This window comes from Apteryx rowi, unplaced genomic scaffold (assembly GCF_003343035.1).
Source record: "Apteryx rowi isolate R43461 unplaced genomic scaffold, aptRow1 scaffold_171, whole genome shotgun sequence".
In the NCBI taxonomy this organism is placed as follows: domain Eukaryota; kingdom Metazoa; phylum Chordata; class Aves; order Apterygiformes; family Apterygidae; genus Apteryx; species Apteryx rowi.
In genome coordinates this window covers 1,531,376-1,556,699 of record NW_020447986.1, presented here as the reverse complement: position 1 = coordinate 1,556,699, position 25,324 = coordinate 1,531,376, and the positions used below count along the sequence as shown (strand labels likewise).

Genomic DNA, 25,324 nt, shown 5'->3' with positions numbered 1-25,324 from the left:
TTCACCCTAATCTACACAACCTGTTTTCCTTTCTCCATGGAGCCTTATACCCTTGATTTATTGCAGGTAACAGAATTTGCATAGCAGTCCATTTGAACAGGCTGAATGTACTCACATATGACTCATGATCTGTGAAAATACAATAAATCATCCTGGAGGCAAAAGAGAAAGTTAAATAATTACCTACCAAGACTTTGTGGCAGATTTTTCGCTAAGTGGTTAAGCCATTTAACTCTCAATGTCCAATCCTGATTGGTTGCCTTTTCTATGAACAATTTAATTGAAGCCTGGAGGACTTCCATTTCATCCATCCAGTCAGCATCTATCTCAACAGCGTTGAACTGGAGACTCTCAGGATTAGTGGACTGCATGATTTTCTGAAGATCTTGCAGAGTCAGCGGCAGTGTCCTGAAATGCAAAGGGAACTGAGGATCACCAAATAAGGACTCAAACTGCCAGTTCCAGAAAAGAATCCATTCTGCAAGTCAAGTTATTCACCATGCAACTGTTTTTAGGCAAGAAGATAGCAATCCAGCAATCTCTTTTCTTTATTTAGCTTTAAAGTCAACTTCTAACTTTAAATCAGTCCAAGGTGTCTACTGTTAGGAACTCACTATTACCAAAAATTCATGCAGTGTCAGAGATGACACAGCATTTCACTGAGAAATTATAATTCAATCTGTGCACCAGAATGAGGTGTAAAAATAGGTTACAAAAGACAAAAAAGCAGCACTGAAAAACAGTATTTTTTGCAGTTTTACAGTTTCAATGTTAAATCTTAGTATCAACTTCTATAGCGTGTTCAGTCACTGGACAAGCAAATCACAGTACCTGTCCACAGTAGCTCACTAGACAAAGCAAATAGGAAGTGAGATTTTGCACCAGTGTTGTGAAAACAATTTTAATATTAGACAAGAAAATTGACAAGAAAAAGGAGTTCTTGCATTTGGCCCCTTCACATGGGACTTCTTTCAGAAAGCTTTGTTTGAAAAAAATTTTTTTTTTGAAGATACTGGCCTTTAAATACATCAAGAATAAATGTTTGAAAACATTGCGATTATTTTTTGCCAGGTCAAAGGGAGAACAAAAACATTTCCTCATAAGTACTAGTGCTACCTGCACATGGAAGCAAAAAGTACAAAGGCTCGTGAATATACTCAAAACTAAATACTCACTTTTATCTCCAAAGGAAACTGGATTAGGAGAGTTTTGGGGCTCCTGTCAGCTTGTAAAGCCAGTGTTTACATTCAGATTTTCTGCTAAGTGCCCAGCCCTAAGTCAGTTCAAAATGGATCAAATACATTTATTAATTTGAAGATTGAACAAGTGTCAAAATTTTGGACTGAGGAGTAACACAGTAAAGAATTAAACCTGTATTTCCAGTGGTGAGTGGAAAGGTAACAGCAGCTTCAAATTCAGTCTGCAACTACCACAGTCTACCCATAATATTGGCTCAAGAACAAAGTTTTGTGGGGAGTGATAACACACCACCAATATTTCACACTCTAGCTATATGTTGTTTCTTACTTATTTATTAGACAAAAAAGTTGTCCTCTTGCCTACCTGCAGTTTTTAATGTTCAGTCTATTCAGACAATACATTAGGACCTGTCCATCATTCCGGACTGTTGAAAGAAGCGAGTCTTCTGCTGCAAACAGGCCCGTAGGTAGGGAGTCTGGCCACAATCCCATTGCTAGCAGGGAGTCACCCCAAATTTCATGGGAAGTTAGAGATGAAACATGCTTCGTAACTAAATCTAATACAAGCTACAACAGACAACCAAAAAGCAATTCAGAATCACATTCAAACATGTGTTCAAGTACAATAGCTCAGGAAGGTCTTCAATTACACATATATTATTATAAACCAAAGGATATACAAGCACGATATAATCTACACCACGAAGTACCAAAACACTTCAACCATAAGTGAAATAACAATCATATTGGACAGTTCAAAAATAGGAAGTGAATATTGCTGTTTCCAGATGACAGCGTGCACAGCTTTTCAGGTTACGGTTTAATTGAAATTAATACCCCTAAGTCTGAGCTGAAGCTGCTAAAAAACAAGTACGCCTCAGACTTCAACTGGGATATGCTCTGGCTCCCTTACACTGCRAAAGGGTGAGCCACTGACTACAGAAGAGGCTACAAACCATATTTATCCCCCGGGAAAGATCTCAATATGCACATTTCAGATTGAGAGTTTTCATGTAACTCACTCATCTGACCTCTCTCTCTAGTAATATGCCACTAGGCTCAGAAAATACGTCAAGAAAGCAGAGGAAATAACTGAAATTCACCATTCTTCACCATTCTACACTGAAAAAGGACCTCTGGAGCAGCAACTATCTGTAAGAGCAAGCTACATGCAGTACTGTTGCTGCTTACACTGGAGCCAAGAAAGTCACAGAATCTAAGAAATACAGAAAATATCTCAATGACACTTAGACCCGCCTCTTCATCGCCTGACAGATGCCTGAGACAGCATTCAAAATGGTTCAGTTCATCTCTTCAAGAGCACTATCTTCACTAACCCCTTGCTCAGGCATTTAAGAAACAGGATCTCAAACATTAACTTCCTGATATGGTACTTTCTGCATATCTAGATGATGTAAGAAGAACTTCTAAATACAGAATTTTTACCTTTTGGTTAATTTGTAATTGTTGTGAGCGGCCATAAACTTCCCAACAAGCTCTGTAAAAAGACTTTGCTAATCCAAGGCCTCTTTGTAGCTGCTGCACAATTAATGCAGCAGCATGAAGCAAAGGTGACAAAGATGACACAGAACCTGAAAGAGATTCAGCATTCAGGATGATATGAATGTTTAGTAACCATCAGCACTTTCACCCTCTGAGGATGAACATCACTTTTGTAGTGCTTGAAGATGATCTGATTGGAATGAATCATACTGGGTCTTGAGATTTGAATAGGTTCTTCAAGGTTAATAAGAAAACCTGACAAAACTATAAAATAACAGGTGACCAGCTCAAAATAAAATATCTAGCAGCAGAGATGAATGAAATTCACATCTTCAGGCTCCCAGGTCTTCTTTCAGTGTAATCTTGTTCAAAAAAACCCCCCAAAACGCATGAATGGCCAAGACCAGGCCTTGTGCAAACTTTATACCTGGCTGATTTTCACTTAGAATATATTGCCTGCCCTACAGCTATGGACCACTGTACATATCATGCCAGTGTCTGATGTCTCCTCACAAAGCACCCCAGTTCCCACCTTTTATATGATTTGGGCCTATTTCTTGAGAATGCAAAAGAAAAGAAAAGAAAACTTCACTATACTTGGATGACTTTACTTACAGCTGCATATAACAACAAGACAATCAAGTTTAATATTAAAGAGTTAATGCAAATATTTGTAATGAGCCCAAGCTGTTGTTACCACAGAACTGAGCAAACTTTTCTTACCTGCTATTGCTTCCTTAGTTTCTGAATGCACAGCCATAAGTGCGCCACAGATGCTATCTCCCACTAACCCCATACCATGCAGCAGTAACTTCACATCCAGACTGTCCAGTGCATTTCCATCATTCTCCCCAGGAATGTAAATTTCAATCCCACGATTCCGCATGGCTCTGGATATTTCTCCATGGATAGGATCCATGGAAAGGAAAAGCCTGTCAAATATTCATAAGACATTACTTAGAGCTTTAAACTATCACTCTGGAACCACCAAATGTGCTCTTCCAGGAATGCTATAGAAAATAAATCTATCTTCATAAAAAACAGGAAACTAAGATCTAGAATGTCAGAGACACCACCTGAATTGAGAAATGTGTATGTATAATTATACGTTGAACTTGGCCACAGATACATTGCATGATTTTTTCTCAGCTATGTTTTCCTCAGCGATATCTATTTTCCATTTGCCAACTTAAAAACATAAAAGTTAAATCTGCACCTCTGAGCTCTTTTCTACCGAGAAGACTTCTAGAAGTCTTAACAACAGCTTCAGATAAATCTATACCTAAAAAATAAAAACCAAAGCACCCAACATCCAAGTACTTAATACTACCTGTGAGCAACTCTTAAAAATAAGGAGAGCAAATTCTGAGATAGGGTGCAGTGAAACAGGTTTCTGAAAAGTCAGAAATCTTGTCTCTAATTCAGATGAACCAGAGCATATCAGTTCCTATATTTATTGCATAAATGTAAAAAAGTGGCAGGAATTATATAGAATACTCTGCATGTTCTTCTCCCATCTCCCACAGAGACTACCTCAGGTCTGAACTAATATGGATCCATTAAAGACAGACTGTATAGTATTTTTTTAAATTTGTGTCACTGCAAAAAACTGAAATTTGGTGATGGGATGGAAAAAGCAGGCATAAAACATCCRTGTGTTCGCATGCTGCCTTTCATCACCAGAATATCTGAGTATCTCAGCATGTTTACTGTATGTATCCTCTATTCCATTACAGTGAGATACAGAAGTGCTGAAATCCTAAATTAGAAATAAACAATCAAGACAGAGGGACACTGCTATGAGTTTTCCAATGTAATAGTCTGTGGCAGAAGAGGCATATAAAGCCAAGCCTCTTAAGCACTAAACCAAATGTTAATCATACTGCTGTCTTCTTCCTTGCCAGACAGACAGCACCACTGCAGTCTACAGGAAACCAAACAGCATTTAAAATACCAAAAGCCTGGCTCACTGCTGACACTTTTTTCTAAATCCGATATGTATTCAGTGTGTGTGTGTGCTCACATGTGTGTATGTATATATACACTTACACAAATATAAATTATCTATCTATATCTATCTCTATGTAAATAAATGGCAGAAAAGCAAAGCACCTGAAATTTGGATGAGGAGCTACTGTAGGAGTTGTGCCATCTATCACACCTCTCTCACTCATGGTAAGAACACCTCCTGGTTCAAGTAAAGCATTCAAGCGGTCCAGCACAGAAGGGCTATATTAAAAAAAAAAAAGTTACAAAAAGGTAACAATCCCACTCCTCTACTAATATGAAATCAAAATGGTACCAACCATAAGCAAAAAGTCAAAAAGCTAATTAAACCATATGGTAACAGGAAACTATTGTCTGCTAAGCTGTTTAAGAAGGAAGATACTATTCAAGGGAAGGAAAGAAAGTTACCCTTCCCATGTATTGCTATCAAATGCAAAGTGTCCAGTTGTAAACTGTTCATGAAAGGCTAAATTAATTAGAGAGGTTAAAGGATTTATTCAATGAAACAAGGTGACTATAATCTCTTACTTGCAAAAGTTAACATTGTCCATCAAAAGCCAGTCTCCAGACTGCAGGGCTTGAACCAACATCCCATCCACCCACTCAAAAGTGCCATGGCTGTTACGGTCAGTAGCCTGGACCTGCTGCAGTTTGAAATGCCGAAACTCCTCTACTAGGCGAGCAAACTCTGAAAGGGAGTATATCTCATATCAAAATTAACATAACTGAGGTAGTTTACTGTTCCACTCAAAAAAAWAAATAAATAAATAAATAAAATTATTTTACTAATAACTGTTTCTGCTTTGCAGAGGAATATACAGCACAGGCTTTGACTCTGCAAGTAGTTGTCCACAGGCAAAATCCATAGGGACACAGGGGTTTTGTCAGTACAGAGAAGTATGAACTAGACAGACATTTTTCTCCATCCCTTCCTCCAATTAGATAAAGACTGCTGCATATTAATGTTGTATTTCAGTCAATGCTTTAAAAACAAAACAAAACAAAACAAACACTTGACATGACATGCAACACACATTGCCCTGCTGAAATTTGTAAAGCTGGTCTGCTTAATAATCTTTCAGAGACCAAATGTAAGAATAAAATATCTAAATTCCCTTTCTTAGGGATACAAGATAGAAATTGTATTGCTTCACATGTTTAGCAGTTCAGTCCAGTGTGGACTACTGATCGCTATCAAGTATAATTGCACAAAAAATAAACCTGAAGAACCATCACTAATGTAACTTCTTCAGAAGCTCAGTTGTCTTACACAAGCAGCATGAAGCAACAATACTGATAATACAAAATAGACTCAAAGTTTTCTGAAGATTTCACTGCAGATTTATATGTGTTTCTTATTTTCTTCAGAGCAACATACAGTCTTATTTCCAGTCACCCACAATACATACCTGCCTTTGAGTAAGAATTTATTTTGTTGTTTAGTCGCTGGATAAGTACAAGTATTCCCTCCAGTCTGCTCACTAGTTCAGCTGTAACGCTTCTGCCTCCTTCACCCAGAGATTTGGGTTTGTAATTCAGGATGAAATTGCTCCAAGCTCTAAGCACAAGTTCTGCATCATCCGCACAAATTTCTGTCAGGAGAAGACTGTCCCTTACTAGCGTGTTCACAGAATTCTCCACCTTTTCCAACAGGCGCTGCCACGATCTAGTGATGTCAACCTGCAAACATGCCATTACAGGGTTAGTTCATCCAGAAGACCATGTGGCCTAAGGCTCCATTTGGGGATTAAACACTGAGATCACAGTGGACTGGCCACTGTTTGGTAGGAACAAGAAATATTCCCTTATTACCCAAACTGTACTTACCTGTTCAAATCCACCCAGGAGTTCAGTTGTATCCATCGCACTGTTCATTGCCATGATTTTTAGTCGATGACCGGTCAGATGTGCCAGCAGCTCAACAAGACTGGTCTTGCCAACAGCTGCAGGGCCCACTAGGATTACCATCCAGCTCATGTGCACACATTTCATAATAGACTCAAGGGACTGTAGTGAATGATGCAGAAGTGAGAGATTTCTGCCAGGACGAGGAATATAGTTGCCACGAGAAAGAACTGAATAACCAATCTAGAAGGGATGAATGCCACACAGGTGAGTACACTGAGAGAGAGGAAAATTGGGGCTCAGATGTAAAAGTACAAGACACCTCCCTTCTCTCTCCCCTCCCAAAACATCTTCTCCACAGCTTACCTGAACATTATAGGGAGTGATGTGAAACACTCTGGTTCCTATATATACATCAGCCTCCTGGCCAAAAACGTCTCTAAACAAAGATACAACCTAAAATATTTGAAAGAGCAAAAGGGACTTATCAGTCTTTAGTTATCCATTGTTCTAAAGCCTTACTTCTGAAGTTCGACCAGAAAAAGATTACATACGTACATATACACACACACATATGTGTGTGTGTATAAATATATATATATAAATGCACACACAAATATATAATATATATATGTGTGTATTTTTATATGTGTGTGTGTGTATATATATATATTCATGTATGTGTGTAATTTTATTTTTTTTCCTCTCTAAGAGGTAATATCTATGAATGAGTTTCAGGGTACCTTCAAATTTACACTTGGATTTCTGTAAATACTTCCTGACTATCTAAAGAGCAAGGAATGAGAACACACAGCTCACCTTTTCTTTGTCATCCTTGGTTCTCATTCTTTCTCCATATACCAAAAATACATGCTGGCCCGGATCATAGCATCCTGGTGACTGGTCAACAAGCATAAGCTGGCACCAGCGGAAAAGATCACGTAAGTTGAACTCCCAGGGTCCTCCTTTCTGTCCCCACTTTTTTTCAACCATTACTTCTTTGTCAATCTGCAAAAAATAACAATTCAAAAATCTCTTACTCCACCCCCATACTGGTCTTCAAACATGTTAAAATTCCAACTAAACCTCTGCCTTTGGCACTACTTGCAAGACAGAAGACACTAGAAAGAGCAAGCTGTATTAACTTTTCTGAATATGTAATGAATTAAAGTTTGATTCTGTTTGTCTCATCTACTGTATTCTAAAAACAGGAGCTTTCGATAAGATGTTACCACAAAATATTCTATGTAAGGTCACAGAACACTACAGACATACCTCGGAGATATTGCGGGTTCAGTTCCAGATCACCGCAATAAAGCAAGACACACAAATATTTTGGTTTCCCAGTGCATATAAAAGTTATGTTTACACTATACTGTAGTCTATTAAGTGTGCAACAGCATTATGTCTAAAAAAACCAATGTACATAGCTTAATTAAAAAATACTTTATTGCTAAAAAAATGCTAACCATCATCTGAGCCTTCAGCAAGTTGTAATCTTTTTGCTGATGGAGGGTCTTGCCTTGATGTTGAAGGCTGCTGACTGATCAGGGTGGTGGTTGCTGAAGGCTGGGGTGGCTGTGGCAATTTCTTAAAATAAGACAGCAATGAAGTTTGCCCCATCGATTGACTCTTCTTTTCATGAAGAATTTCTCTGTAGCATGCAATGCTGTTTGATAGCATTTTACCCACAACAGAACTTCTTTCAAAATTGGAGTCAGTCCTCTCAAACCCTGCTGTTGTTTTAACAACTAACTTCATGTAATATTTTAAATCCTTTGTTGTCATTTCAACAATGTTCACAGCATCTTCACCAGGAGTAGATTCCATCTCAAGAAACCACTTTCTTTGCTCATCCATAAGAAGCCACTCCTCATCCATTAAAGTTTTCTCATGAGATTGCAGCAATTCAGTCACATCTTCAGGCTCCACTTCTAATTCTACTTCTCTTGTTATTTCCACCACATCTGCAGTTACTTCCTCTACTGAAGTCTTGAACCCCTCAAAGTCATCCATGAGGGCTGGAATCAACTTCTTCCAAACTCCTGTTAATGTTGATATTTTGACCTCCCATGAATCACGGATGTTCTTAATGGCATCTAGAACAGTGAATCCTTTCCAGAAGGTTTTCAATTTACTTTGCCCAGATCCATCAGAGGAATCACTATCTATGGCAGCTATAGCCTTATAAAAGGTATTTCTTAAATAATAAGACTTTAAATTTGAAATTAATCCTTGATCCATGGGCTGCAGAATGGATGTTGTGTTAGCAGGCATGAAAACAACATTAATCTCGTACACCTCTCCATCAGAGCTCTTGGKTGACCAGGTGCCTTGTCAATGAGCAGTAATATTTTGAAGGGAAACTTTTTTTCTGAGCAGTAGGTCTCAACAGTGGGCTTAAAATATTCAGTAAACCATGCTGTAAACAGATGTGCTGTCATCCAGGCTTTGTTGTTCCATTTACAGAGCACAGGCAGGGTAGATTTAGCATAATTCTTAAGGGCCCTAGGATTTTCAGAATGGTAAATGAGCACTGGCTTCAACTTAAGGTCACCAGCTGCAATAGCCCCGAACAAGAGAGTCAGGCTGTCCTTTGAAGCTTTGAAGCCAGGCATTGACTTCTCCTCTCCAGCTAGGAAAGTCCTAGATGGCATCTCCTTCCAGTATAAGGCTGTTTTGTCTGCACTGAAAATCTGTTGTTTAGTATAGCCACCTCCATCAATCATCTTAGCTAGATCTTCTGGATAACTTGCTACAGCTTCTACATCAGCACTTGCTGCTTCACCTTGCACTTTTCTGTTATGGAGACTGCTTCTTTCCTCAAACCTCATGAACCAACCTCTGCTAGCTTCAAACTTCTCTTCTGCAGCTTCCTCACCTCTCTCACCCTTCATAGAACTGAAGAGAGTGCGGGCCTTGCTCTGCATTAGGCTTTGGCTTAAGGGAATGTTGTGGCTGGTTTGATCTTCTAGCCAGACCACTACAACTTTCTCCATATCAGCAATAAAGCTGTTTTGCTTTCTTGTCATTCATGTGTTCCCTGGAGTAGCCCTTTTAATTTCCTTCAAGACCTTTTCCTTTGCCTTCACAGCTTGGCTAACTGCTTGGCGCAAGAGGCCGAGCTTTCAGCCTATCTCGGCTTTCGACATGCCTTCCTCACTAAGCTTAATCATCTCTAGCTTTYGATTTAAAGTGAGAGATGTGCAACTCTTCCTTTCACTTGAACACTTAGAGGCCATTGTAGGGTTATTAATTGCCCTAATTTCAATATTATTGTGTCTCAGGGAATAGGGAGGCCCGAGGAGAGGGAGAGAGACGGGGGAACGGCCGGTTGGTGGAGCAGTCAGAACACACACAACACTTAATCGATTAAGTTCACCATCCTGTACAGGCGCAGTTTGTGGTACCCCAAAACAATTACAATAGTAACATCAAAGATCACTGATCACAGATCACCATAACAGATACAATAACAACGAAAAGTTTGAAATATTGCAAGAATTACCAAAATGTGACACAGAGCCACGAAGTGAGCACATGCTGTTGGAAAAATGGTGCTGACAGACTTGCTCGACACAGGGYTGCCACAAACCTTCAATTTGTAAAAAACACAATATCTGCAAAGCGCAGTAAAATGCAGTATGTCTGTATTCTTTATCTCAATATTACTACATCTTTTTCCAGTTGAAGATAAATCTATTTTTGTCATGTCATGAGTCCGAAGTGCAACTTCAGAAGCATGACCATACATAAATTCTTACTGTGAATTTTAAATCCTGCACTTTGCACAAAACAGCAATATTTAAAGCCACAAAATAGCAAACAAGTAGTTGCCTGCAATTAATATTTGTTGAAAATCTTTTATATTTACACAATTTTGGATCTGAGCATCTCTGAATTCTTTGCCATAGACAGATCTTGTCAGAAAAGATTTTTCTTTTACCACTCTCGCAATGTTCTGGAAGTACTTTCCACATCCTTAAAAACTTCTAACTTTGAAAAGGTCAAATGATGCTTTCACTTGATCCTATCACTCTAACAACATTCCACAGTAAAAAGCAAATGAGAAATTAAGACCAGAAACAAAAATACACATTTCAGTTCTTGTTAAAATATAGCTCTTTTTGTTAATGCTTGAAGAATAACTTGCACATATGGAAAATCATTATTTTCTCAACTCATTTCTCCAAGTTTTCAAACTTCCATAGAACTAAGTCTTTTCTTAAAATTTTATCTTTTATGAAAAATAATGTCCCTCCAGAGTAATTCTGTAGGTAATTACAGTTGTAAATGCATTCAGGTGGCATTTAATGATGCTCTTTTTTTTTTTTTTTTGCATATATTTCCAGTCCTCTTTTCCACCCACATACTTCTCTATAAAAGTCATAGAAAATAACACACTAGGTTTTACTTTTAATCCTACTGCATTATGCCTACTTCTATACAAAAGAAGCGAAACTATATATTTACCTTGTTATTGAAAGCAACCATTTTAGCAATAATACTTTTATCAATGGCAGGAAACAGAGTATTCCCAATAAACTCCATATCTGCAGCTGACAGTAGATCAACATACACCTATAGAATCAAGAAAACATTGTGTGTTGATATAGTCAGAAAAATACAAAACAGGATCACAATGTAGCTTAAACCAAACAAATAAGCTTGCCTGTGTAAATCTGTTAAGAAAGGATTTGGGCAGACCCTTTCTTCCACCTCCTTGTCTGTACGGATTCTGGCATCCAAAAATCTTTGTCTTCTTGTGCTGTACATGAAAATTCATCCCCAGTTCGGGAACGTAAATCTCTGCTCTGTGGTCAAAACATGCATTTAGTCCTTCTAACACAGACTGAGAAGCCAGATTTAACTGAGAAAAGAAACAGAGGCAATATATTAATGGTCCACAAAATGCTTTCTCATAATTTCTAGTTTAGTAGACTAGTAGTATAGTATATACTGAAGGTAAAATTCAGTTTCCTTGCTGTCCCAGCATTGTTATATGTTACTACCTCCAACTAGACTGTTCTTATACTGGAGCAACAAAGCTATAACTAACACTTTTCCCTGTTTGCACTTACTATTTCTACTGTGTTCTTACCAGGATAACAAAACACTTCTTTCATTGCAAAACCTGCATTTTCAAGATGTTGTTTCTTCTGGACTTATCTTCATACATTTGTGACATTCACACGAAGTATTTTTTTGTTGTTGGTGGTGGTGTTTTTTGTTTTTTTTCTAAATGAAGGCAGTCTGRATTATTTAAACATCATGGTTGTTTAAAGTAGTATTTTTCACAACAGAAAAAAGGTATACAAACAGCTAAAAAATTTAAGATTTTGCACTCAGCAATAATTAAAACACATGCCGTCATAAGGAAATGAGCTCTATACATGCATGTGGTTGAAAGCATTTACTACTTTGATACACCAACAAACCTCTGGTGGCAGTGTAGTTTAACTCTTATTGATCTTGATTAAACCAGTACCCAAAAGAGCCCCAGCAAAATTACTTTTATTTCAGTGAAATTACATCCACAAGAGTATGTATGCCAAAACTTATGTTGATTCCCTTCCCAGAAAGCTTTCAAGCGTAAATCTCAGGTTGGTTTACTGCAGTAACTTAGGCTGGGATCCATGCCTCGTTCTGCTGTCTGAAAGTCAGAGATTTAGTGAAAGCTAGTCTTTTACACTCCCTCTGTAGAGCAGGAACGGACAAAGGGACTTCTAGAGGAAGATTCATCTCCCTGTAAATGGAACGATTACCTTCAACTGGGCACCTAGAATCAGATGACTAAAGTTAAGCAAAATTAAGTTCAGTCACAAGCTCTTGAGGGTATTTATCCTACATACCAAACCATCACTTTTGCTCTTTCAAAACATTCCATTTTACTTGTGTTCAAAATTTGAATTTACCTCATCTAATACAATCCAGTGTCCAGCCTTTAATGCTGCTAGTAGAGGTCCATCACGCCATGCAAATTCTCCTCCCTTCCCACCTTCAACAGGCAAATCTGTCCCAAACAAGTCTGTCACATCCTTTGGGAGGAGAAAGAAAGTGCAAAACTTCTGTGTAAAAATGTGTGAAATTTCATGAACAACCTTTGTTAACTTTATCTCACATTTTCTCCCTCCCCTTTAAATATAGCTAAAATGTAAGTATTAAAAAAATTTTTTTTTTCAAAAAAAAAAAAAAAATCAGTAATTTCAAGATGCTAAAAGCTTTTTCACAATAGGACTCCAGTGACTAGCTGCTACATTTAACAACAGAGAACCAAACAAAACAACATAACCCCAAAAATCTAGGAACAAAAAACCTAGAAAGCCTTAAAGTTGCTTTCAAGTAACTTTGCAGAAGCCAAGAAAAACACAGTAGACAATTATGCATGTCTTCACTTGAAAAGAACACAAAAATCTGGAAATTGGCACTCCTCTCTCACAGAAACTCACTGCTCTTTCTGGTTTCCCGTTCCCACTTAGCTTTATTTTGAGACCAAGAAGGAAATAACTGGCATCTCAGACACAGTGCCAAAGCTTTTTTTTTTTTTTTTTTTTTTTTTTTATAGGCAAACAAACAAAAATCGTGCTTTTAATTTAGGGAAAAAACTCTCTCCCCTCTTCCCCCAACAACACTAAGTTACAAGGATAATATTTTATTCTACCGTTTGCTCAGACAGGTTGATTCGAACAAGACAGTTTCCTGAAGTCTTTGCCAGGGCGGCAACTAGACTGGTCTTGCCCACACCTGGTGATCCCTCCAACAGAACAGGTTTGGGAAGCTGTAAGGCTCTTAACAGCCTTTGTGCATTCACTGCAGTAGTCCCTGCATTTAGAGCATAATCTGTAATGCTGTTCCTCTGAAGAACAGGGCCTGAAACAAAGGAAAAGCAAACCAGAAAACAATTAAACCAAAATGTTAATACTGGAGCCGTTGACAATGTGCTTCTAAAAGAGATCGTTCAATCTGTTAACTGCTGAGTTCACTGCAACAAGTAATGGAGATCAAGCTTATATCCCATTTTCAGAGATCAGGTACATACTTTCTATTTAATCTACAGTTGTCTCAGCCAATCTCCATTCATGAGTAAATTTGCAAAAAGCGTATGAATGTACAATGGATTCTGGCATAAAACTTTAACAATGTAGAGTGTTCATGAGCYAAACTAGAGATCTGTCACTGCAAAATTATAATTCTCTTCTAGAGTTTCAAAAACATGTGGATACAAAATTAAAAGCAGCTTCTGAAAATTTGGCCCTGAAGGATACAATTCAGACATGTTATAGAACAACATACTGACCTTCTTTCTGTGATCTAATTTCCCAGAGGGAAGCTAAGCAACTCATGAAAAGCTTAACCTTGCACAATTTTATGCATGGCTAAAACCAATCCACGAGCACCAAAATGTTCAAAAATGAATGATGAACGTAGCATTAGGAATGTGCTCTACATAGTTCCCTGACACTCAAAATTAATTAGATGAATTAGAACTAGAATGAATGATGAGTTTGAAATAGATGAATTAGAAAGTTCACAGTCTAACTGCTATCACTTTTTGATCCCCTCACTATATTTTAAAGGTGGAAAGCAAAATGTGGGTAGTTCCAATCGCAATAAAAATTTGACAGAGATACAGAGACTAAATAACACTGCAAAAATCACTGGGAATCTTTGGCTATAGCAAGGCAGGGCATTAGACTCTATTGCGTTTAGCACTGCACCCATGATCCCTGCTTCCCATGCTTTACACAAGAGCTGGAAGGAGCTCTAACTTTTGGCTGAAGTTAATGGATATTCTGACCGTGTAAAGTGAGAGGAAATTACAGCTCAAAATTCAAGAAGCTTCATTTCACCAAAAGTCTCCTAAAATTAGGCTATTAACCAGTCATTTACAAAATCATCAAAATACACAAGTAACAGATATGTTCTTAAGAAACTAACGTTAATAAAGGTGACAGGAGCCGCAATGAAGATACTTGGGAGCCAGAAGAATTTGTTCTAGTCTTTAGAACAAATTATAAATTGTTCTCTAACAGTTCAGGTATTTTACCTAGATCTAGCAAATAACAGAATTATTACAAATAAAAAGCAGATAATAAATATCCACCCACTCCCACACACAGTCTCTTGCCTCTGGGAATAAAAAATGGGTGGATTCCCATGAAGTTGTCCATCCACACAAACTCTTTCTCCTTTGTTCTGTCATAAATCTTTAGCTGATTCTTCTGATAGTCAGTTAGCTCAAGGAATTGACCAATTTTCTCACATAAGAATGCCAGGCATTTTTCACGAGCTGATAAAGCGGTATCAGCTGAGCAGGATGTTGTACCTATAATTAAGAAAGTTAAGTGTGCTTCATAACCATAGCTAAACATGTTCATTCAATGTCTAAGAAACAGAATTGTTTTCACAGATGCCAATTTTGTGCAGTATTCTGCTTCAGGCTGATATTTAGTGTTGGTGCTGTTGCTTGCCAGTTTTAATAGTTTCAAGGAAAAACATAGGGATCGCACACCGGATGAAATGGTGATGACCTGGATTCTACATTCTTATTTCCAGTACTGCTTAATGTAAAGAAATTGTTCGGTGAGCAGCAGAATTAAGGACACCTTGTTTCCAAAAGCTTCTCTTCTACCATCACTATCATCCTGACCCCTGGTCATAGCTCCCAAGCCTTCTTTCCCTGCATTACTTACAGATTTTCACTTTTCTCCTGTTCCCAGGTTTCCTACTAATCAGCAGGGCCAGTGGCCAGACATGCTAAGATGCTTCCGAGCTATGTACATGTTATGGGCTAGCATGTACACATGCTGACTTGAGGTGTGGGGGAAGAAGGACAGTATGTGAGCATGTAATTAAATACCATATCATAATATATCAGCTCAGAATACTTGACAGAAAACTACATGCTTTCTTAATTTGTGTGTTCAGCCTTGTAATATTATTATTATGTGCAATTTACTTAAGCTGGCTGCATTATTCAAACACTTGCTACTGAAGCATGAAAACAAAAGCATGTAAAGTACAAGATATTGTTAAATGGAATTGAAAATTTCTCCCATAAGCATTCCATACTGCTCCAAAGTATCTGTCTGCATTCTGTGTACATATTCAATGTATATTCTATGTATATAAAACAAATACAAATATATACCTCTCTATTTTCCTCTGTCAAATGAGCACTGAAGACGTACCTGATCCTATTCCATCAATGTATACCAAACATGCAGCATGGATAAAAGACATCACCGGAGAAGTGTAAAGACGACTACATTCCTTGGCAGAATGTGACTCTTCATCCTCTACCATGACATTCATAAAATTAACCCATGATAAGACATCTCGTACGCTGAGAATACACTGGCGACCAAACTCTTGATTAGTTAGCCATTCAATGAAGTCCATCATGAGCTCTGCAATGTCTGACCCTGTAAAAACATTCAAAATTAATGAATTATAAAATGAATTTCATCAGTCACATCTATTACACTGTTGTAGAATAATCATCATTGTAATGGAAGGAGAAGAAAAAAATATATTTTGTAAAGTATTTGCATTGAAGTACAGTGCTTTTAAACTCAAACAAGTTTAACAGAAAGAAAAGAGGAAATGAACAGAATTAAGATACCCCTGAACATACTTCAAACATTAATATTGATATAAAAATAGCACATTCACAAGAGAATGTCAGGCTGACACATCTATAACTAAAGATATTTCAGTTCCTGGAATCAAGACTTCTTCTGTCATACCAAGCTATCTTCTTTAAGAATGCTCGCATATCTAGATCCGGAAACAATGGTTAAATTAATAAATTCTTCAGAGAAGCTTCATCCCTCAAAAGTATTAGTAACACGACAGAGAATAAGGAGTAATTCTAGCCTCTGAGTGGTAACAAAGTTTTCCCTCCAAGAACAGGAAGGAAAAAAGAGGAACGGCTTCCCGTCACAAAGCACATTGCCACAGGAGCCATAGCTTGCTTACACATCCTCCCAGCTCTAATCTTCCCTTTCACACAAATGAAAACAACTCCTTTTTGCTCAATTAGAGCAAGGCAAGATGCAAGCTGAAACAGCACAGGGAGAAGCAGTAGTGCATGAACAGTGTGGATGGGTACTCTRTATCCTAACAGACAGGATAACTGAAGAGTAAGGAAGGAAGTCAGCACCTGTGCTGCCATTATAGATCCTTTTAAATTCAAGTGCCAAGACAGAGTCGAGTGATCAATACTAATAGCAAAGCTGCTGCCAGAACAGGAATTGGCAGTTCTTTCAACACATTACAGTGGAACTAAGATTGGGCACTGAAGAGATGGGGATAATTTGACTACCTGATTGGGGGGATGAATGCTGCCTTGGTCTTACTCCTGGCTAGTCATATAACATAAACTATGAAGGAAGAGCAGAGGCCAAAATATTTTGTATTTGTCCCCAGAGAGAGATGCACTTAAAAGAAAAAGGGACACACCAGCACAAATCCTTGGGAAAATGTAACAGTCTCCAAACTGTTTTTCTCCTAAACAATGTTTGAAATTCAAACAGAGGAATACCCACCTTGATAGTTTATTCCACCCAGAGACAATCCTGGATGAAGATTGTGTTTTACAATCTGTATTAAATCATCACGGCCATTGCTTTGTGGACACCATATCTCTGTAAATCTGTTACGCAGTGCAGGAGAAAGCTGCAGACAAAAAGAACCATATAGCAATTCGGTTCAGGCTACACCACATTACTTAAGGTTTCAGTTAACCTTGTTAGCCTTGTAGCCACAATATATGTGAGCAATATATAAAGCAAACAAATCAGACCTTCCCTTCCAATTTTGATGAGGTCACTTTACAACAAAATCTTTGAAGAAAATGTGGATTAAGATTTCCACTAGTAGCATCTACAGAAGAAACAGCTGAACATGAGAAAGTCTGAAAGAATATGGGAAGAAACTAAGCTGGTTTGCAAGCACCAAAGCCCCATTTCATTCTAGGATATCATGCATCAAACAAYAGCTACATAACTTCCCTTGTCCCTTTGCTTTCAAAGGCAAACTATCACACAGAAATTTGCCTTCAGTTACATCTCCTTTCCGTAATTCCTCTTACTCTGGCTGAATTGGTGAAGCAAAATCAATTAGCGTGAATGCAATGCCAAAATAAATCTCCTTTAAACACAGGGCTCTATAATGAGTTGTTTTGTACAGTAAAAAGCATTTTAAAATGAGTACCCATCTTCTTGCAGGTAAAAAAAAAAAAGCTTATACCTCTTAGTCCTAGCTCAAATGTTCCTTAAAGGTTTTTTACTTGTCTTTTAAACAACTTGAAGCAGAACTTCAGAAACAAGAGTTTTTTCCACTTAATGAGAAAGGCATTTTAGGATGTCATGTTTACATTCACTGAGAAYGACAAGATGACTTCTAGCTGTCACTTTCTGAACAGTATTAAGGAGAATAAACTGTTATGCAGCTTCATACGACTCCATCCAGACTCATATGCTAGAGCTGGATTTACTTCCTTCATGAGCCACATTTCCTGTACCTGAAGCATTCTGCATCTCAAGCCTACCTGAAGTGTTTAGAGGCCTGAATTTTTCTTTGATATTCTGCTGAATATTAACTTAAATTTGTGAAAATGACAGCACACAGAAGTGATGGAAAACAGACACATTCTAATCCTCCTTTAAAGCTATGAGGCAGACTCCCATTAGAAAGCAGCGGATGCCAGAACTGGCATGATACATTTTAGTATTGCACCTCTACTCACTAAACGACTAATATGACCAGAAGACGTAAGCTGTTTTTCCAGTGGCTTTGGCATTTACCTCTTTTTTCCCAAAGTCTCCTCCTGGGTTCATGGTTGCTACGATACGAAATTTCTTTCCTGCAACCAACAGTTCTACTTCATTATCGTCATCCTCTTGACCACCTTTTTCTGCAAGTACCAATGTCTTTTCAGCTTCAAGAACACTAAAGAGAAGGGTTAAAAAAAGAAAAAAAACACACAAACTAATCATTTTATTTAAATTTCATTTCACACTTCAGAAGGCCACTTACAAAATGAATATGACATGAATTGGCCTTGAACAAGTTTCACTGCCCCAGAATTTGTATTATTTCTTAAAAAGAATAGTAAATTCTGTTCATCCTTCCTAAATGAGAACATTTCCAGTTTTGTTCAGAAGGAAACTCAACCCAGCCTTGTCATTAAGGTTCAGTTCAAATATATGTCAAAAAACCTTAGCTAATTCRGGAATACATCTCACAGCTCTCTTTTCAGAAAAGCAATGGGAAAAGTTACATTCATAGCTAAAGAAATCAGCACAATGAACCAGTCCTCAGGCTGACACTATACATCTGAGAAGCATCCTATTAAGTATTTTTATTAGCTACATTTCAGTGTACACTAAAGAGGTGTAAAAGTTTGACCTGTTACCTGTTAGAAAGACACTGTTTAGTATCGCTAGCAAAACAATGAAGTCAATTGAGCTTCAAGAAAGAATAATAGCTTCAATGGTATAATGAAAAAAACCCAGCTTGGAACAGAGAGAGTTTGGATATGATGGATAAAATAGCTGCTACTCATCTCAATATATTGGGTAAMGGAAAAGACTAAAATGAGGGATACAAGCAAATATTGAAGGGTAATGTAAGTTTAAAAAAAACTCTAAACAAAAAAAAAGAGTGAAGTAACTAGATTTTGTTTCTGGTATTTGACAAGACATATCATTTTCCAAGAATTCACTGACAGGCTGAAAAAATTAATATCGCAGATGGTGAATTGTAGATTTTACTTGAAGCTTTTATTTTCCAGCTTGACTCACACTGTAAACTGCCTTTATATACTGTTTAAACTAAACAAGGTTTTATGCCTGTAATTTCTTTATTCAATAGCTAATACCCCTGGCTAAAGTGAATCCTCTCATCTTCTCATTTTCAGCCATGAAACACAAATAGAGCAATTTGAGTGCAGCCTGTAGCATCACTACAAAGCCAAATGCAAGGTAGTGGTTTTCACTGCAAAAGCATTCAAAAAAACCCCGCAAGCAGTGTATCAACACATCAAGCAAATGTACACACATCTACTTTTCAGTCAAAGTATTGCTTCATTTTTCCAAGTATGTTAAGACATCAAGACTTAGGCAAGATGAGGCAGTTTCGTCTTGCCTCATCTTACTATCTTTCACTGTACATAATTGTTATTAGAATTTCAAAACCTAAAAATTGTCAAAAAATTACTGCGATTACCACTAGCACCTCTGCCAGATGGCAATTAGCAAAACAAAGCAAACTGGCACAGAAGTTGAACCATGAACAAGCCCAGAGTTATTTAGAGTCATTCTTCCTTTTAGCAAGAACTGCATGAAGAGCAGCTCACTGGACCAAAAACCAAACATGCCTAAAAAAGCTAAATTTACCCTACTAATGTTTATATGATGAATAGCCTCATAATTGACACTTAACACTAAACACATTTAAAACATACCTGTTAAGTCTCTCTAGAACAGAATCATCAGCTAAAGAAATCTCATCAAGGAGAAAAAAACCCTCCTGCTTCATTGCTAAAACTAGGGGTCCATCACACCACTCAAAGAGTCTAGAAACATCAGATTCCTCCTAAAAAACATAAAGGAAGTGAAAAGGCATTAATAATTGCTACTTTTTCCTTCTTTGGTCATACTATCAAGTACTATTGATGTGAGACAAACCTGGTCTTTTGACCTCTGTCTGACCGGTCGCAGTCCTCCCAAAAAATCTGAAGTCTCCATATGCAAGTGGCAGTTTATTGAGTACAGTTTCTGATTTGTTAATGCTGCAAAGATCTGACAAATGGTAGTTTTACCACACCTGGAAAGTCAATGAATTGAAAGGGCAAGAATAAAAAAATAATAATAATATATTAAAAAAAAACCCACTCACTTTGGATAGGATTCACACTTTACTTAAAGATCTACAAGGCAAGGGCTTCAACATGCAAATTTCCTTCTGCTCCCTTTCCTTGAAATAAATACATGCAAAGAGAAGCCATTTTTGGCTTAACAACTGTTGATAACTTGCATAAGATGCCTTTAATTACATTTAAATCCATATATGCATTGATGGATTTCTGAAGGTTCAAAAGCAAACTTATTTCAGCATGCCTGTACAGCTACTGAACTAATCTAACTTTCTGTTAAACTGGAGATGCTGCATGTCTGGACCATGCCAAGTCTGAGGGAATAAACTGCTGAGTATCTAGAGKTCTCTTTTAGTACCTAATTAATTTTACTTCTCCCTTTCCTTGTGGTTCCACTCCCACCTACCCAAAAACTTTCACTCTCAGTATTTGTAACCAGCACAGGAACAGACAGCCTCTGCTTTCATGATCTCTTATMGCATGCAGGAAAAAAGTCACCAGGGCTATATTCTCTTAAGCCCTTAAAACATGTAAGTGAACGTGTTCTCAAAGAGCAAACTGCCCCAATTCCCAAATGAGACCTCCCAAAGAGGCACGGTAAGATTTAACAGGGCAACTCATGAAAGAAGGGAAGAGAAGTCAGCCCTCTTCAGTTTTACTACTTTCTGTATAATTTCTGTATAGCTGTACATAATGCAGATAAAGCAGAACACAAATGTAAAACAATTCTATTAAAAGACTTGCACTGAAAGGGATGTAATTCCTTCCCCACAGATGTGAATTGTGAAAAACAGCAGCTACAAGTCTGCCATGAGGGAGGCTTATAAGGTCCCAAATCAGAGAAGCACTGAAGCCCACTCGATCATTAGGTGTCTGGCTCAGGCGTTGCTACAGAACTATAAAAAGCAAGGTTACCCTGTGTCTCCAACCAGCAGTACTGGTTCACCAAATTCCAGGGCTCTTCCCACCAAAACGGCAAGCCTCCTCATCCCTTGAGTCCAGACAATATGGTTAAAATCTCTGTCCATCACTGACATCTGCGTGGAGGATTTAGCTGCACAACACAAAGCAACTTGTCAGCTTCAGCAGCCTCTAGAGAACTACCAATGTGGTCCTTTTAGGAAACTCACCCAACAGCTTTCTGACACTTTCCTCTGAGAAGAGGGTCTGAGGATACAGTTTTTTCTTGAAGTGCTTTTCAAGGACACTCTGAATAACATCCACCTCCTCTTGTTTCCTGACTCTGCCTGCCAGAAGCATAAAACCTATCAAACAGAGGAAGAGAAAAATCAATTACAGTTGGTCAATCAGCAAAAAAGATTTATACTTAAAAATTCGGGTTAAAAATCAATTCTCCAGACACTCTTTGAAAAAATGAAGAAAAGTTGGAGGGCTCACCATCATTTGCTAAGTGCTGAAGCCAGTCATAATCCTTCTCCAGCTGTTCTGCCAATCTGTACCTTTCAGCCCAGCGAAACAGATCCCGCAGGGTAATGAACCCATGTTTCCCAGCAAACACTGTTGAACCTCTGCGGTAAGACTGCCATAAGAACAAGATGTGATAGTCATTTTTTTCATGAACCAGTCTGAATACTTAAAGCAAAGTATCTCAGTACTCTCCAATATGACATTCATTTGAACAAAATCACTGAAGAAAAAAAAAAAAAAAAAACAGAACAAAACAAACAAAAAACCCCACACTAATACAGTCACATTTCCCAAACTTAAATTATCTACAAGTGAGTAATTTGACAGGTACCTGTAATAAAATAATATAGGTAATAACAAGTAAAAATAATAAATAAATATAGGTACCCAGAATAAAACAAAAATCCAAACAAAAGATGAGGTTCTACACCAAAACCATACATTAGTATTTTAAGTTTATTTTACTCCAATACAGTAAAAAAGCTAACTACACTTAGTCTAGAAAGCTATAAGAAAAAAGTACTCTGATTTGTGCTGCTGCAATTGTTTTTAAATATGAGACAGTTTTAGCTACTTACTAAAAACTGAATGTCTGTTAAATGAAGGGGAATCAGAGCACATCTGAAATTATTGATTACAAATAATAATAATAGAAGTTAGCATGATCCGAAGACTGCTACAGATCTATTATGGCACTTTGGATCCAGAGCAAGGGACAATGTTTAAAAGCCTTTTAAATAAAAATGTGAGTATTTTGGACACTGGTGGGAAATGCTCAAAATTTTACCCATCAAACCATAAGGCCTTCACTTACTAATTTTTTGCTGGCCTTCTCTCAAATCTGACACCACTTTTCCTAAGGTGATGTTAAACTAAGCATTTTAGTGGTGGGTTCTCTTCCATCAATTGTGTTACTTTTAGACATCTGATAGTTCACAACACTTCCCCTGACCCCAACACTTCCCCTGACCTCAAAAGGGATTTCTTCTACTCAGTGCTGAATTATGCCTGCATGGTTTTCTACAATAAAAGAAAGACTCTCATACTTGCAGGTCTAACATGACTTTGACAAGTTTGCTGCAGTAAGAAGGTGGCAAACTGCATCGCTTGTGCAGGATTGTTTCCAGTTCAGCACTTGGCAGTTCATCAAAATGCAGTTCCACAAAACGATTTCTGAAGGCTCTGGACAAAACCTAGAATATGAGAATAGGGCTGTCTGAACTCATTCCTTCAATATTCCTTGTGTTATATATCTTTCCCTATACAGCCAAAGGAAATATGGCTAGCTTCATGATATACAAATTAGCATATATACATAAATGTACAAAGAGAGCATAGAGAGCCTGGATGATGCCAAAAGCTTTAAAATGGATATTAATTACCTAAGAGAAGTCTCTCCTCCAGTGCTCTTTAACAAGACATGGCAAGTCAATCATAACATACATAAGCTCCAATTCAGTAAAGCACTCAAATTTCATTACTCAAAGTGAATTAGAAATTTGTTATCTGTGAACAAAGCAACCAACCTATACAGAACCCAGCTGAGGTGCTGAAAGCCAGCACAATCACCTCTTCTCTCTACCACTTAACAGTTTCCTATTAAGTCTACACTATGCATCAGAAAGTTTTCCCAACACAGCTCTATGTACCACAGAGATTCATTTCCTAGAGTCATAGTTACTCAAAGGAAGAGATTATACAGACCTTCCTGCCACCATAGAGTCCTGGAGGATTCTGTGTGGCAAACAGCATGAAGTGAGGATGAGCTTTGACGACTTCCTGAGTCTCAGTAATGAACAGTTCTCTATTATCATCCAACAATCTATTGAGGGCCTCCAGAACATCAGTGGGAGCCAAATTCAACTCATCGAGAACAATCCAGTAGCCCTTTCTCATAGCATCAATGAGGATGCCTTGGAGAGAACAAAAAAAGTTCTCATTAAAATCTAACAAAATTCACAGAAGTGTACATTCAAATAAAAGCTTTTAGCAATCAGTTTTCACACTGTATAAATGCTCATCCAGAGTGCAAAGTGACAGTAATGTTTAAACTGTTGATTCTTTTATCCTATTGGACAAAGAGTGGAGAAGAAAAAGTAAACAATAAAGGAGATAAACACAAACTCTTAAGAATTCAGTAGAATTCACACAAATTACATTATAATCGGTCGGGCAAAGACTAAGTTTATGGAAGGTCACCTCTGCATTGTAAACAGACAAGTTAGGCAGGGAAGAAAAAAAACAGTAAAGTGAGAAAGGAAATTTAAAGTAAATGTAATATGCTCACCCACCTTCCTTAAATATCAGCTTCCCAGAAGCATCTGATGTATAACAGCCAATATATTCCTGGATGTCAGTATGTTCATGGTTGTTAATCCTTACACAGTGGTTGCCAGTAGCAGCAGCCAACCAGTGAATTAAACTGGTTTTACCAACAGAAGTCTCTCCTTGAATCAGTACTGGGTGAGTCCTAAAAGGAAAAAACAAAATAGTGTTTAGAAGCATCAGTCATACATCCTTTTCATGTACAATGTATCAGCATATCATCATCATTTGAAATTTTGACAGATACTTTTACAACTATTACCAAAATATCACTATTTAACCCCTTCTGAGCAACATATCTAAGATCACGCAGTAATGGAGAAATATAAATAATTTCACCCCCAAATGCAAACTGCTACCCATGAAGTTATTACATGGCAGTGTGAAATGAGCAGGTTATTCAAACTGCAAATCTCTGGATTATCATTTAAAAAAACTGGGTATAGCAGTAAAGTGTTTTAAAGAGACAAGAAATAGAAGTATAAATTCAAGTCAATGTATAATGAAAAATTACCATAAAATAGGAAGAAAACAGACACTACTCATGCCAAAAAATAACAACTAGATGGACACCAATGCTTAAGACCCAAATAAATACATTTTACTTAGTTTTTCTAATGGAAAAAAAAAAAAAAACCATACCCTGCAGACACAACTCTGACAATGTCTTTGAGATTAAGCTTAACAGAAGGGGTTAGCACATAAGTCTCATCTACAGTAGGTTCTTTATCCCCAGCTGCAATCCAGTATCCTTCTATATGTATAAACCTCCCTTCTTGGGGTTTTGGTATTTGCTGAGGAGAAATGACAAAAATAACGGATCATACAAATGAGTTTTGATTTTCTAATGAAGACAAATATTGCTACACCACTATAACATATTCTTTAAGAAGCACTCAATCATTTTAAGTTACCCCCTGAGCACTCCTGCAGCGAGCACTGTCTGGTTGTCACAGAATGCAAATTACAAGGAAAGGCTGAACAGATTATTTCAAGGTCATGAAGCAAGAAACTTTGCCAGAGACGTGAAGACCAAAAGGTCTCCTGACTCCTAGCCCTAAATTTTAAAGTACACTTCCAAACTGAAAATTGGCTTTTAACTTTTTATTTGTACATATTTTCATAATATGTTTTT

The 25,324-nt window shown here is 37.5% G+C and overlaps 1 protein-coding gene across 8 annotated transcripts in view; it reads right to left on the bottom strand.

Moving 5' to 3' along the window:
* Nucleotides 1-25,324, bottom strand: part of MDN1 (midasin AAA ATPase 1) — a 109,175-nt gene that overhangs the window by 51,225 nt on the left and 32,626 nt on the right. For all 8 annotated transcript variants that reach the window (XR_003252661.1, XR_003252663.1, XR_003252662.1 and 5 more), the window contains 27 exons: nucleotides 24,832-24,983; nucleotides 24,156-24,334; nucleotides 23,569-23,777; nucleotides 22,911-23,057; nucleotides 21,835-21,976; nucleotides 21,567-21,701; nucleotides 21,352-21,490; nucleotides 20,249-20,387; nucleotides 20,026-20,156; nucleotides 18,365-18,509; nucleotides 17,105-17,234; nucleotides 15,746-15,979; nucleotides 14,683-14,880; nucleotides 13,216-13,424; nucleotides 12,470-12,592; nucleotides 11,227-11,424; nucleotides 11,028-11,135; nucleotides 7,374-7,562; nucleotides 6,921-7,010; nucleotides 6,537-6,797; nucleotides 6,119-6,389; nucleotides 5,238-5,397; nucleotides 4,815-4,931; nucleotides 3,426-3,634; nucleotides 2,646-2,791; nucleotides 1,564-1,766; nucleotides 188-408 (listed from right to left, as the gene is read on the bottom strand). Coding sequence is in view for 5 of the 8 variants with exons in the window: in XM_026060800.1 (XP_025916585.1) it covers nucleotides 188-408; nucleotides 1,564-1,766; nucleotides 2,646-2,791; nucleotides 3,426-3,634; nucleotides 4,815-4,931; nucleotides 5,238-5,397; nucleotides 6,119-6,389; nucleotides 6,537-6,797; nucleotides 6,921-7,010; nucleotides 7,374-7,562; nucleotides 11,028-11,135; nucleotides 11,227-11,424; nucleotides 12,470-12,592; nucleotides 13,216-13,424; nucleotides 14,683-14,880; nucleotides 15,746-15,979; nucleotides 17,105-17,234; nucleotides 18,365-18,509; nucleotides 20,026-20,156; nucleotides 20,249-20,387; nucleotides 21,352-21,490; nucleotides 21,567-21,701; nucleotides 21,835-21,976; nucleotides 22,911-23,057; nucleotides 23,569-23,777; nucleotides 24,156-24,334; nucleotides 24,832-24,983 (4,585 nt within the window). In the remaining 3 variants the exon portion in view is untranslated. The remainder of the gene's footprint in view (nucleotides 1-187; nucleotides 409-1,563; nucleotides 1,767-2,645; nucleotides 2,792-3,425; nucleotides 3,635-4,814; nucleotides 4,932-5,237; nucleotides 5,398-6,118; nucleotides 6,390-6,536; nucleotides 6,798-6,920; nucleotides 7,011-7,373; nucleotides 7,563-11,027; nucleotides 11,136-11,226; nucleotides 11,425-12,469; nucleotides 12,593-13,215; nucleotides 13,425-14,682; nucleotides 14,881-15,745; nucleotides 15,980-17,104; nucleotides 17,235-18,364; nucleotides 18,510-20,025; nucleotides 20,157-20,248; nucleotides 20,388-21,351; nucleotides 21,491-21,566; nucleotides 21,702-21,834; nucleotides 21,977-22,910; nucleotides 23,058-23,568; nucleotides 23,778-24,155; nucleotides 24,335-24,831; nucleotides 24,984-25,324) is intronic.